This window comes from Leptidea sinapis, chromosome 18, assembly GCF_905404315.1.
Source record: "Leptidea sinapis chromosome 18, ilLepSina1.1, whole genome shotgun sequence".
NCBI lineage: Eukaryota > Metazoa > Arthropoda > Insecta > Lepidoptera > Pieridae > Leptidea > Leptidea sinapis.
In genome coordinates this window covers 1103861-1118993 of record NC_066282.1, presented here as the reverse complement: position 1 = coordinate 1118993, position 15133 = coordinate 1103861, and the positions used below count along the sequence as shown (strand labels likewise).

The following is a 15133-nucleotide window of genomic DNA, read 5'->3' as shown; positions in this document are numbered from 1 at the left end:
TAGTTGATACCTAACTGTTATAACATTTTTGACAATGTTTAAATGTAGTTTCTTATAAAGAGCAATACCAGTATCGTGTATTTGAGACATTTGTATATCAATTTGCCATTGAAAGAAAATATATACAACATATATTATATTACATTAAATTTTAAGTTGTATTTACAGATTTACAATTACAAAAATAATTTGGTAGGAAAGCAATCACACGGAAAAGAATATAAAGATCAAATTGAATAACTTCAATTATATCTTTATATATTTCGTACTGAGGACTCAAGATTCCAAATATAATTTTTTAACGCCCCGCTAAGAAAATTAAAAAAAATCGAAAATTCGGGAAGTTACAATGTTTTACCCCGATCTTCGAAAATCGAGTTTTCATCAGATCCCGACAATTTAAAGTCCTAGGAAGCTTCCCTGACTATTCCCGCGATAGTGTCCGTACGTCTGTATGTGTGTGTGTGTGTGTGTGTGTGTGTGAATGTATGTATGTAAACCTCTTATAATTTTTGAAAGGCTCGACCGATTTCATCGCGGTTGGCGCCATTTGAAAGGGCTTGACCAAACTATGACTGAATACAATTCGGGCCGATTCAGAACGGTAGCTTTTAGGAAACGAAATCGACAGCTTTCAAAATTTACAACAGTTGCCTGTTTTTTGCAATCAAGATTCTCAGTTACTGACGGCAAGGGAAGTGGAGTTACCCTTTTCAAGTCCATATTGATTTGGTGAAATAATATTAAATTTTAAACAGTAATTCATTAGTCTTAAGTACATACATTTCTCGAAAAGTTTAGCAAAGATAGAGATAAGAGTTATTGGACGGTAATTAGATATATCTGATTTATCGCCTTTTTTAGAAAGTGGTATTGTGCGTGACTCTTTCAACACATCCGGATAAGTACCTGTTTCGAAGGACAAATTGAGCAGATAAGTCAAAACACTTAGGATCGCAATTCCGGACTTCTAAAGATCTTTGTAGAAAAATCATCTGGCACACAAGCATTGGTATCATTTAATAAATTTACTACTTCTGCAATTTCGTTAGTCGTCGAGTTAGGCACTACGAGTCTACAGCCCTTGCGGCATCAGCTGGTGAAATTTTGGATTTAGGTTTGATTGGTAAATTACAAAAATTGTTATTAAAATCGGTTACCATGACAGAAGGATGAGAAGTCCCAACATTTGAAGTTTTCAAGACTGAAACATCAATTACAGGAGATGCTTGCTTCTTTTATAATAGTCTAAGATGTTCTAGCTACATTTTTCTTGATTTGAGAAGATTACCTGCACAATTAGGTTGAGCCTTGCATATGCATTTCCTCAATAGTTTTATTTTTTGAGCTTCTATGTCGGTAATATGCAAATCGCAGCTGTCACTTGACTTTGCTACTATTTCCAAGCCCTCTAGTTATCCACATAGGACCTGACAATTTAATGGATACTCTAATACGGATCTTAGGGAAGCATTGGATGTACAGAAAACAAAAAAGGTTCATGAAAACTATTAAGAGATTTGTTTGTATCTTTTTCAGTAAAAATATCAGAAAAACTTAAACTTTACAAACTTGTTTTGATTTTCTAGGAAAAAATCTTATTATTATTATATTCATCTGGTGACGCAGAAATGGCTCTAAGGGAAGTAGTGAGTATGAGTTGAAATTGTATTATAAATAGTTAGCTGATGGTAAGTTGTTGATGCATTAGAGCTAAAGTACCTTCATGTTGAGTAGGAGTGTGTAGATAATTTATTTATTTAAAGGTGCTCCAACGACACATACACAATACACTCTTAAACTTAAATATTGCACAAAAATAGTTCCAGTGTATGAGTCAATTACAGGTGCACACAACATAAATGAGAATCATTTCTATTGGGCACTTATATATAACACAGAGACTTATACAGTATATAAAAAATATGATAATAAAAAAAAATATGGTAATAAAAAAATATGATGTAAGTAATTAAAGAATCACTATACTATAGTTGCAATACCTTACGTTTAAATGCTATGAGGCTATCGCAAAATGGATCAGCCCCGGATGTCTAAACTAATAGCATTTGCTTTACAGAGCTTTTTACCGCAATCACTGAGCAGTTGTAAACTTCTATAATCAGTCTGGTTTCCAAAATGAATATATATTTGTAGATCTTCAATTTCTCTCTAATCGTCTATAAGTATTAGTGGATTTGACTTGACAGAGTGTTTGCTAGATTTTTATTTGGTAAAAAATTATGAAATAAATTAAAAGCTTTATTGCAGTGTGATTAGATAAAATTTCAATTGTACATGCTGTTTTTTTTTTGTAATGTGTTATTTATATATTTAATCGAAGTATTTACCCTCGTTATTATTCATATCATGGGTGATCACCGAGCATAGAGTGATCGAAATCTATTTGCAACTGGTAAATATCGTATTAATAACCAATGCACCAATTAGTTGACACTTACTACAAATAATTTGTTAATTTTGATCCTTTCCATTTATACGAGAGTCAAGATTTAAGTGCAAAAATACTCTGGAGTTTTTGGTTTATAATCTGACGTTCTAATATCTACTGTGTATTGATATCATTATGAATAGGCCGGCAACACTCCTGTGATTCCTCTGGTGATGCAGGAGTATGTCGGCGGCGGTGATCACTTAACATTTGTGACGCGTACGCTCGCTGGTCCTCTTATTGCACATAGAAAATCGAGAAATGAGTGTAGGTTCGATGTTTTGTGTTATTTTTATTTGTCATCTTTTGTTTTTTGTTTGTGGTTATAATTGTAGTCTATTTAATTAACCCTAATTAGCGATTTCATGATTCTTAATTATTTCTACGCCATGCTCGTCTAAATACCATTTCATGTGAGGCCGTCGTAGCGATCAAGGTAATATGATCGAGGGAGCTGATGGCTCGTCTAGCGTAGGGCTTCCAATCCCACGGACTGTATTCAGTCTCGGCATTTGCGAGACTACGAATTTTCAATCCCGCGGTATCTTAAAACAATGAATTTATCAACTCCACATTTATTTACGTACATATTACTATTAAAATGAGATCAATCAAATTATACTGATTATTCAGAAAAAAACAATAACAAATTCTGAATAAAACGCAAATGAAAACAAAACAACTCATTTTCAAAAAATACACAAAGCAACAAAAAAAAACACATTTTAAACAGAAAAATTATTACTTATTAGGTTTGTCAGCTTTTAATCTTAACTGAAAATGTTCGCTTCAACGCTACTCCTATCCCAATCATGATATAAAAATGGATTGGTTTCGAACAGTTGGCGTCACAGATCAGCCAGTCACTGGAGCAGCGCGGCGGAGCTCCGTACGCCTCCAACTGCCTCGAGCGACTGCGCCTCATCAAACGGCTCCGCGCGCGCGTCGAGGGCGAGCGGCGTGCGGCCGCCGCGCGGGCGCCCGCCCCCTACCACGCGTCGCCGCACTCCGCGCACACGCAGCGGAGGGTCGCCATCGACGACTTCAACGACTACACGTAACACGCCCGCCGACCACGAGCAGCTCCGGGCGGGCACAACTATATCAATGAAGTCATTGTACCACCAACTTTATGTAATCTATATTCAAGGCACCATCTGACCAATGTTGCAAGTTACCTGTATCTGGGCCATATCAAATACGACAGTTTCAAAATGTACTCAAGTTGGGCTCAACCCTCATAAATTCTCAATATATCTTGCTTGCATGTGATCTCAATGAGAATGACAAATACCACAACCTATCATCTGTGACTTCAAAGTAAATCTGTATGACAAATATGTTTCATGTATAATAAATTTAATGGATACATGAATTTCTTATTTGATCATATATTCCGAAATGGTAAGATCTCTTCATAAATCAAATGTACACACTGTCTGACTCAATATGTTAGAATAAAATTGGTCGCTGGGGACAAGATTGGTGAATGGTGCCATAATTAGGAACAGTAGAGGCAGCACTATACTGATCTAATATTTATCAACTAATATGGGCCTAGATATACAACTGTTGCTTAGGATAAAGTTCCTCTGCCAGCCCTAATTATAATTAATTATTGAAGTGAACTATAAATACATACTGATTGGATTTCATTGGTAGGGACTGAGACGCACAGTCTCACAATATGAGATACCATTTACACAAGAACTATCTTTAACTTTTCTACAATACTTTAGACATGTGATAATGTACAATTTCTACTACCTTTACCGTTTTGCATAGAACTATTATATCTGGTGTGTCAGCATCTTTACAAATCTAAGATATAGATTTAGCTTAGCAAAACCATGTTGTGTCAGGGTTTACAACGAACTACTGCTATATGTTAAAGATAACTAATGAAGTCTATGGCCTGTATCCTGATTTAAATGTTACAATTGTGTTTGTCATGTTATTTGTTCTTTTGAAGGAAGGATATGTTGCACATGGTGTCATATGGTATAGGTGTATCCTCATGTGAGTAATTATTGGAGCTTTATCTGCACTTTATGTAACAATGTGATATCCACTGAAGCAACTATATAGTTTGTGTATGGATTTATTGATGGGCATGTAAATAGTTTGTGATTGTGCTTTCTGCAAATGTGATTGACATAATAATTATATTGAGGCATACCATGCATTACTTCTCTATTTTAAAAATCAACAAATTGGAAATCAACATTATGTTCATAGATACCAAGTGAATTAAGATATAATATTAGGTACCTACATTCAGCTATCTATGTTTTATCAAATAGGATAGGATATCTATGTCACTTGGTGCTCTATGCTTGTTAAGCAGTTGAGGCAGTTGTTATTTAAATATTTTATGTAGCAAATTATTTCCTGACAAAATTTTTTTTATCAAATAAATGATGGCTATTATAAATTTGTATTATTTCATGTTCTTCTGTTAAGTTTCAATACAATTACTGTAATCAACTGGTTTTCAATAGAAATAAAAGTTCATAAATATTAGATTTTCTCTTTATTCAATCTGCTAACCTACTCCTCATATTTACAAATTACCTTAAAGTATCCTGAACATATCAATGTGAACTATAATAGCATAACATTTTCAATTGCCACCCACAAAGTTTTGATATCGATAAACTTTTATTATTCATTTTTCTCACCATCGGGCTTTTGTCTCCAGACCTTTACTTTCCCACGCAACGCTCTAAGTCTCTTCATTTCTTCAACAAAGTCCTGGTGTTCATCTCGGAACAAACCATACTCTCTCAGCTTAGACGTTAGAGCGTGAGTCTCAATATGACGCGGATAATAATGAATTATTTCTTCATTTGTATGAAGAGGTCGGCTCTCGAACATCTGAACCACTTTCAAAGAAGTTGCATTTGTAGGTGTTGCTACTTCTCCAAAAATTTTATTGGATAACCTTTTCATTCGCCGAGCATAATTTGACTTTCCTGTAATCAACTGAGCATACTTTACGTAATTTGTAGCCATAATTTAATATGATGTTAACATTAACTAAAGGAAATTTATAACTTTCGTGACATGTGTAGTAATTTAACTTGTTTCAATTTTCAAAATTATAATTTAATAAAATACGATTGTCGACACCATTGCACATATGTCAACCTGACAAATGACAATACTGAATACATAGTACATAGGTACCTGCAAAAGGTACATTCTGTGCGGTGTACAAAGGCCTGACACTATATTTTAGGATCTAGAATCTTGATCCTTTTGCATTAAATTTCTTAAATATTATTAAGGATTAAAGTTTCTTTGCACTCCCGAGTCCCGTCTCTTCAACGTCGTGTTTTAAATTTCTATTAGCTGGAGGCAGAAGGACCAGCATCCATGGGCATGAAACAAATAAAAAAAAAACTCAATAGTCGACACTCGACAACAGTAAATATGTTCCTTCCACAGACTATTATGATGCTAACGCATCAGACAGGGCACTCTCATAGAGCAATATTAGCCTTGATAAAATCTCACATATCATAAATGACAGCTTAGTTTTTTTTTTATTTAAACACGGGTTATTGGCCAAGGCGTGGTAGTAATACAGCCTGCAATATTTTTTCCTGCTTGGGTACATAGGTACTCCTAGCCATTTTAGAATAATTTAATTCTTTTGCAAATTTGAAATGACATCAAAAGTAATTCTAAAGAAATCAATTTTGAGGAAATTAATTCCAATTAATAATACTAAATAGAAGGGAAAAGTTTAGAAAGAACGTCTCATGTTATCTTATTTTATTTTTCATTTTCGTTTTAAAATTATTGTAAGCCTGTTTAATCTGCATCCACAAAAATTTCTTTGCCATAGGGTTCATTTTCTCTGTAAGCTTTATAAATGATTTCTCTTGTGAAAATGCACTTTTAGCTCTTAAATCAAAGTTAAGCTGCTTTCGTGATTTGGTAAATTCACGATAAAGACTTGCACAATACGGTGAAAGTTTCATTTTTTTTTAAATGACATGTGGTCTTCTCTTCCTTGATGGAGTGTGATGCACAGCGTCAGCCGTCATCTGAAGAATAAAATATGTTTTTAATTTCAAATTCATGCAGATCATAAACACTTACATAGGAGGTGCCTCGAAGAGATGAGAACAATTCAGGTCTTAATTTCAAAAGACAAAATTTTAAGTTTCATACTTAAAGATATGTTCTTTAAATAAATGTTAATACGAACAATAGATATTCATTTATTTCTCTAACATCATTTCTAATCTGATGTAGATGGTATGTTTTCTGGTTGCAATGATATATTACATCTGTAATGAAAGCATATTGCAGTACTAACAAGGAAACATTAAATTTAAATTAACTTTACAGACTACAGTGTCTGTCTCTCTAACTCTTTCTCACACCGTGGACCACAGACGAATTTCTTTCGTTCATTCTTTCATAAGCAATTCAAACACCATTCAGTTATAGACACTTCATGGTACAAATTTTAGCAATTCGGTTTTGGTACCTAAACTAAACTGCATCAGAAATGAATCGCTAATTAAAAATTGAAGGTAGACCTTCATGTCACATATCTCATAGATTGCTGTCAGGCAAATTAAAAAGACAGACAATGGCTTCATATGTTGTGCTTTATAGAAAATGTTATGTAAAACTATCATGTAGTTTATTAAAAGAAATATTAAATGCATCAACTGAAAATATTTTGATTTTCTAAAGTGATTGCCTTACTTTCAACTTCTTACCATGTCAGGTCAACTCAGTTGCAAATTTCCACCTTTTTACTATTATAATATTTTTCTTATATAATTTTTTTTATAGTTCTTTTGACAATTACTTTTGTAATATTCAAAGTGGAAACATACCAAAGTCACCATGATATTTTGTGTGGTTCTGCGTGACCTCTAGTTTTCAATATGTGTGATCGACATGACACCTCTTTCTACAATTACCATGATCACTGATGGCACAAACTGAAAACAAAGAGTTATTCACTTAAACATTTGTAATAGTAAAAATCACATATATTTTTATTAACTTGGTTTTAGTAAGACTTGCTTTGTAATAAATTTTGCAAAATTCATATGATTATTAAATCATCAGAAAAATGAGAAAAATAATATACCTACTTTTAAGTATTGAAATCTGACTAGGTACATATTTTATACTTTTTACTACTCGACTAAGTCGCCTTAGCAAGTCTGTTATGGGGCGATGTATATGCTTTTACGACAGGATCCCAGAAAATGTTCAAAACAAAGTAATACGTTATTCAAAAGAATTGTTAAGGAACGTTTGTGTGGTAAAGGTTACTATAACATAAATGACTTTCTTAATGATACCACAGATTGGGAATGGGGCGACCGCCCTCAGGCTATTAAATAATAAGTTTAAATGTACAATGTTACTTTGTTACTTTGTAAATGTTACTATAATTGTAAAACATATTTTTGATGAAAAAAAAGCCCGCTGAGTTTGTTGCGCCCATTCTTCTCAGGCCTGAGGCATTCATTTTGGGATGGGTGGTAGTTTTTTGACTTTCAATAAGTGATTTCACATCCTATTTTGAATAAATTTATTTGAATTTGAATTTGAATCATCTGGCAGGTTTCTTTTTACTATTTGGTATGCTTTAGCTTTTCTCTTTCTTCATGTTCATGATTAGCTTATTTAGTGTTTTGGTTTTACAAAAAGTATATTCATAAATTGATCAACCAAAATTATGTTTCTATAATAAAAATTCTTGTGTCACAATGTTAGTTGTGTAATGTGTATGTATCAAAGGTAATCTATTTTTTATACTTACCACACAAACATTTTTTGCAATTTTTTTTATTAATTTATATGGCAATACAACATTTGCTGGAACAGCTAGTTATTGTACTACATCCTGAAAACTATAGCAGGAAGGTATCATTCTGTGATTTTAAATTGCATAACTCATAGGTAAATGAGGAAACGAGCTTATCTCTAAGCACTAGAATTTCTAAAAGAATTATTTAGATCTCTGTTTTCTACTAACATACTAGGAATTTTAACTTATCTGAAATAAACATTATTGTTATATACTTAGTGTTGCAATAAATACTGAAAAACTTCTTTTTTTTGCAAATAACATTTATTACTTTTCCAGTGTGTTAGTTTAATACATATATATAAAACAATTTAAAATATAAAAAGCTAATTCAAAGTGAGAGGTAAAAGTAAAGTAAGATGGGACTAAGGGCTTTTTAGGAGTGGGAGAGTCACGCTGCCGTATTATTGCGTCAACACAATCAGGCCAGACTCGTCCGGGTTAATTACCACACTCGCACAGAATTCTGTCGGGAAATAGCGGCCTAGTGCCGCTATTTTTCCAATAGGTTAATGTTGTGGACCGGAGGCCATACTATGACAGAAGAGAAATATATAGAGATTTTACCCCAGGAGGGTACCAAAGTTTGAGAATCCCTCCCGAGTCAGCTGACAACCAACAGGTCGAATCAGACGGGCAGCCCGAGCGAGAATGCACGTCGTATACTGGGGACGAGTTTGTCCGAGGACAAACGAGGCAGTAACACCACGGCAACCCGTTCCACGCTTAATGTGGACCTTTGCAACATCAGAGGAATCCACTCCAATTTAAACGCCGTCCACCACCACCTTGAGACGGTGCAGCCGGCCTTGTGTTTCCTTACGGAGACGCAGATACAATATTGAGCATAATTTTATGCCTCATGCCCGTACGCTAGGGAGGAAATCTGCTGTCGCCATTTAGCCAATTTCGAGGGAGGGACCTGTCTACTCTCTGGCTCCGTGTAGATTTTGACCGCGTCCGGATCTATGCGTGTGTTTACAGGTCCCATACTGGTAACGCAGAAACGGATCATCTCATGCGCTGCGTTCAAGCGGAATCTGACTACGTGCTTGCACAGATCCCCTCCGCTGAAATCGTAGTCTTGGATGATTTCAACGGGCACAGTGCTGAATGGCTTGGGTCACGTACCACAGACTACGCAGGTCGATCTGTGCATCATTTTGCTTTCGCGTATGGTCTCTGCTAATTGGTTAAGTTGCCAACGCGGCTCCCGGATGTGGCCAGCCACATGCCGTCCTCATTAGATCTTCTGCTACTACACATCCCAATAGTAACCAGGTCTCTGTCGACGCCCCTCTCGGAACGTCCGACCATCGCCTGGTTATAAGTGTAGTGTCTATCCAACAGCTATATCTAGCAGATTAGGATAGATTAGGATAGGAAGGTTTGATTCGCCGCCGAGTGCCTGCGCCGTTGTAGTAGCTAATGTGATACTACAGGACATGGATATTTTTATACCAAGCTCTGTAGTACCGATCGGTGGCACATCACAGCCCTGGTGCGATGCGTCAGTAAAGCAGCATCTGACTTGGGTTGCGGCGCTGGGCTCAAAGGATCCGAACTGCGAATTATATATATAACCGAAATATAACCGTGCCTCCAGATTCTAATTGCCCGTGCGAAATCGAAGCACACTTTGATTATCGTCAAGCAGCTGCCCAGTTACCCGACTAGGACACGCACGAAAGCTGCTTTTGGTAACATCAACCAACCGTCCCTGCCGCCGTTGCACATGAGGAATGACACCCTGGCCCATACGCCAAAAGAGAAAGCCGATCTTCTGTGCGCTCTTTTTGCCTCGACTCTTGACGACAACGGAAAAACACATATGATTTGTTACTTTTGCAATGTGTAGTAACTACAACGTAGTGTTTGAATTCTCTTTGGTAACTATCATTTACATAATTGTGCATATTTATTTAACCAAAACAAATTTTATAACTATATTTACAATACTACGACTACATAAAATTAAAACTATCATTACGTGGAAGCGTACCAAGAATACTGGCAGTATTACCGCGTTGGATAGCAAGGCTGATCCGTTGACCGAAATAGCTGCCAGCGCTTGGGTTTCCAGTAGCCTTACTGAGGCGCGAAGATAGTATTTTAAACATTCTCCGCGCCTCTGGGCCCCACGGGCCAAGTGTCTCGACACCAAACGGCACAAAGATGTATGACTCACTGAGACCAACATATTTGCGACGCTTGCTGTCTTCGGCAGTCGAAGCAGCAGCCCCAGCACCAACTGACGTAACTTGGACATGAGAAGGAGCCAGAGTGTCGACGCAAGTAGCGTCCCACACCAGCGCCCTTCCCCGTGCCCAAGCCACCAGCGTCATTCCATCAGGACGCTTGCCATCGCGGCGGGTAATACCATTTGGCTCTAAAACAGCTGGTATATTAAGAGCGGCAAATGCCCTGCGGATGACTTCATTAATGCTGGCGTGACGACTGATACGGCCTGCCGATTTTAGGCAGGATAACCCGTGGCGTCCAAGAGCATCTACCTGAACGCCACATCTACATTGATGTGGTTCATTCAGATTTATACCTAGCCGGAGTGATACGCATATTGACAATGTCATATTGTCAAGTAGCGTTCCAATCGGCGCAGAAGGCAAGGCTTGTAACCAAAATCTCGACTCATTTTGTGTCACGGCCAAAAGACGAGCACGCTCTGTTATGTCAGTAGATGAGATCAAAAGATCATCAAAGGCTGACTTACAAAGAAGTGCGTCCCATGCTTTTTGACACTTTAAATCGTCTGGAAAATTTTGAATGCTTGCAATATTCAGCCAAGCATTGTTAGCTTTTACATAATTGATTGTGACTTATTACGCTCTGGTCGCCGTCGACGCAGCCCCTCGGCGGTTGCCGAGGGGCAAACATATGCAACTAGGGTTGGAGACCAAGCCGAGCGAGAGTATTCCAAGTACATTCGTGCAGAATGGACGTCGCAGAAGTTGCAATAATAGTAGTAGCCCTACAAATAATAAAGAGGAAGAAAAATAAAAGAAAATCAAAATAAATTCTTCAAATCCCGATTAGCATATTCGTCAGTCGGTAAATCCCAAATAGCTTTTCGGGATTGGGTTTCCAATATAAATTTATCGGTATCGAAAGACATTTTTTTGTGAGCGACGTCCGGTTAGATAGTTGTTCGCAGTGTGAATACTTCCATTTGAAGCCGTGCTGCTATTGGTCGCCGGCGACCGGCAGTTGCTTGTGTGTCGCCACTACGTGGCGAGTCGTCAAGTCGCCTGGGCGACCGAAACGCCTATTTGAAGAAATGTCAATTAAGAGACAGTTAAACATTAAAGTAAGACAGTAGTAGACAAGATTTTTAAAAATACTGCAAGCAAGGGAGCTTGAATTTTTAAGTTTACTGGAATTCATAAGACTAGAATGAGGCTCTATAGCCTCTATGATGAAAAAACTTTCAACCATAATAAACTCTTTCTGGAATATCTAAAAAAATATTCAAAAACATTTAAACATGTTTGTCAAGCAGCAAAATCTTTATACTTAAGAAATAAAATAAGACATTCTAACGATAAAATCAAAACTACTTGGAAAATTATTAATAATGAAACTGGTAAAACAAAAGATCAAAACTCTGAGTTTAATCTAAATATTAATAATGTAATTGTAAAATCAACCTTAGATGTTGCTAGAGCTTTTGAAAATTTCTTTACCAATGTTCCCATATCTACCACTAAACATTTAAACTTATGTCCAACCAGGGCAATATCATTTCTTTCTGCAAATGTCACTTAATGTTCAAATAATTTCCAATTTAAGTATGTTAATATCTCGGATATTATAAAGTCATTTAAAGAGATTAATGTTAAAAAGACAGCTGACCTCTGGGGTATATCTGTTAAAGTAATAGGTCTCTGATTGATATAATAGCGCCTGATCTAGCCCTAATATTTAACAAATGTATAGAATGTGGCACATTTCCAGACCTCATGAAGCATAGCAATAATAATACCTTTATTCAAGTCGGGTTGCTCATCAGATCCCTCTAATTATAGGCCTATTTCAATTTTGCCTACCCTGAGTAAAATATTTGAAAAACTAATACTACGCGCTCATTTTAACATAAATAAAATTTTAATACAATTTGGATTCACTCGGGGACGTTCAACTGTTGTCGCAGGTGTTGCATTAATGGAACATATTTTTAGTGCTTGGGAGGATTCACAAGATTCTTTAGGAATCTTTTGCGACCTTTCCAAATCGTTTGATTGCGTCCAACATGAAATTCTAATCAGGAAATTGCAACACTATGGCATAAGAGGAAGTGCATTAAATTTATTAATCTCATATTTGTGTGTGTGTTAATAGTGTAAGGTCTTCAGGCTCCGTGTTAGGAATGGGTGACCCGCAGGGTTCAATTCTCGGACCTTTTCTATTTTTAGTTTATATCAATGACCTACCCTATCTTATAAAGAACACACGTGATATAGTATTGTTTGCGGATGATACATCACTATTATTTAAAGTTAATCGACATGCAACTACTATTGAACATGTAAATAATGCTATTTCTAAGGTAGAACAATGGTTCAAAGTAAACAATCTTCTTTTGAATGGTAAGAAAACGAAATGCTTAAAATTAATATTACCAAATGTAAAAAAGATTAACACACATATTAAATTAAATGGAGAAATGTTGGATCTTGTAAATAAGACAGTGTTCTTGGGTATAACTCTAGATGAGAAGCTTCAGTGGGGTGACCATATAACTGCCTTAGCAAACAGATTAAGCTCTGCAGCATATGCGGTTAAGAAGATAAGAACTGACTGACATAGATACGGCCAGAATAGTATATTTTAGTTACTTCCACAGCATTATGAGATATGGTATCCTTTTATGGGGTAATGCTGCTGAGATCAATACGATATTTGTGCTGCAGAAGAGAGCCGTTAGAGCCATTTATAAGATGGGATCTAGCATTTCGTTAAAGAATAAGTTTAAAGAAATAAGTATTATGACAGTGGCCTCACAATATATTTACGAGAATTTATACAAAAGAATAAAAATAAGTTCACAAAACTAAGTGACTTACATAGTATTAATACTAGAAATAAGGGTAGACTTGCCATGCCTGCCACAAGACTCCATAAAATCAGTAATTCTTTTAGGTGTCAGTGTGTTCGCTTCTATAATAAACTCCCCGAACATATAGCAAATATGTCTATAAACAAATTCAAAGCCTTCACAAAAAGTAAATTAAGCAGCAAATGCTATTACAATATCCAAGATTATTTAAATGATAAAGCAGCCTGGAATTGTTTGATGTTATTTATATTACTTATTTGATTTGTTTGATTTTAATTTTATCTGTTTGATATTATTTATTTATTATTATGAAATTTAGTGTATGACTGAACTTAAGCCATAATAAATCAATGTTATGAGTTCAAGAAACATTTTGATTTTTAAAAGTATATATTTTGTTATTAAAATGTAAAAAATGATTTTTTGCACGTAGCATGTTTATCTTCTATACCAACTATATTGAAATGTCTTTTTGCCTGTTTTATATAATTCGCTTAACTTCTAGATCGCTAAGACGAAGCCAGTTCTAGCCGCTCTTATTGAGATGGAATGTAATGTTGCCAAATAGGTTGAGGAGGTGGTAAACTCCTACCAAAAGGGACTTCCAGACCAAAGTCAGTTATATGAGGACTATAACTAAAATCGGGTATTTTTTTTTTAATTTGTTTTTTTTTTGGAGGACATAATAACAGGACAGAAGGAAGACAAAAGAGAGTACGGGTCACCTTGTGTTAAGTGATCACCGCTGCCCACATTCTCTTGCGCCACCAGAAGAGTTACAGCAGTGTTTCCGGCCTTTAAGGAACGTGTACGCGCTTTTCAAGGTACCCATGTCGTATCGTCCCGGAAACACCGCATAAGGAAGCTCATTCCACAGCTTTGTAGTACGTAGAAAAAAGCTCCTTGAAAACCGCACTGTGGAGGACCGCCACACATCCAGATGGTGGGGATGATATCATAATTTGTGGCGTGTCGTGCGAAAGTGGAATTCGGCGGCAGGAATCTGGTGAAACAGCTCTTCGGAACACTCCCCGTTATAAATACGGTAGAAGAAAGTGAAAGGGAAGTGAAAGCCAAGTGATCCAGCCGTTCACAGAGCACTGGGTCCCCGACAATTCAAGCTGCTCTGCGTTGCACGCGGTCAAATGGATCGAGCTGATACTGGGGTGCGCCGACTAGAGATGACAGCAATACTCCTTTTGTGGCCAGAACTGCGCTTTGCGAGCGCTAGAATGTAGGCCGGCTTGAAGTATTGCCGTGTGCGCTTTGTGCCATACACGATCAAAGGCCATCGCTATATCCAGGCTAACTGCCAGGCCTTCCCCTTGCTCTATAGCCACCGCCCATCTATGTGTTACGTATACCAGAAGGTTGCCTGTCGTCTCACCATGGCGAAAGCCGTACTGTCGGTCATTGATGAACTGGTGACCTTCTAGTTATACCAAGAGCTGGCTGGTGGAGGGGGAGGGGGGATGGCCTCAGGTCCTCGACAGTAACCTATGAGAAACATGGCGGCCCAAGGTTTTTTTTTTTTTTCATAAAAAATATGTCTACAAAGTAATATAATTCAATTAAACTTATTACTTAATTGCCTGAGCGCGGTCGCTCTATTCCCAATCTGTTGTATCATTAAGTAAGTAATTTATGTTATAGTAACCATTACCACACAAACGATTTTTAACAATTCTTTTGAATTGCATAATACATTTGTTTTGAATATTTCCTGGGATATTGTTGTAAAAGCATATAGGTACAT

At 36.5% G+C, this 15133-nt stretch overlaps 2 protein-coding genes across 2 annotated transcripts in view; one reads left to right on the top strand and one right to left on the bottom strand.

Annotated features, from left to right (window-relative positions):
• Positions 1-4886, top strand: part of LOC126969324 (tuberin) — an 87304-nt gene extending 82418 nt beyond the window's left edge. Inside the window, exon 38 of the mRNA XM_050814680.1 lies at positions 3295-4886. Within this exon, the coding sequence (XP_050670637.1) occupies positions 3295-3513 (219 nt within the window). The 3' untranslated portion in view covers positions 3514-4886. The remainder of the gene's footprint in view (positions 1-3294) is intronic.
• Positions 4887-4970: 84 nt separating this feature from the next.
• Positions 4971-5614, bottom strand: LOC126969654 (28S ribosomal protein S33, mitochondrial). The gene has a single exon (XM_050815223.1). The coding sequence runs from the start codon at positions 5465-5467 to the stop codon at positions 5117-5119; it is 351 nt and encodes a 116-aa protein (XP_050671180.1). The 5' UTR covers positions 5468-5614; the 3' UTR covers positions 4971-5116.
• Positions 5615-15133: the final 9519 nt, after the last annotated feature.

Coding starts and splice junctions, on each gene's coding strand:
- LOC126969654 (XM_050815223.1), bottom strand. CDS start 5,467: ATGGCTACAAATTACGTAAAGTATGCTCAGTTGATTACAGGAAAGTCA.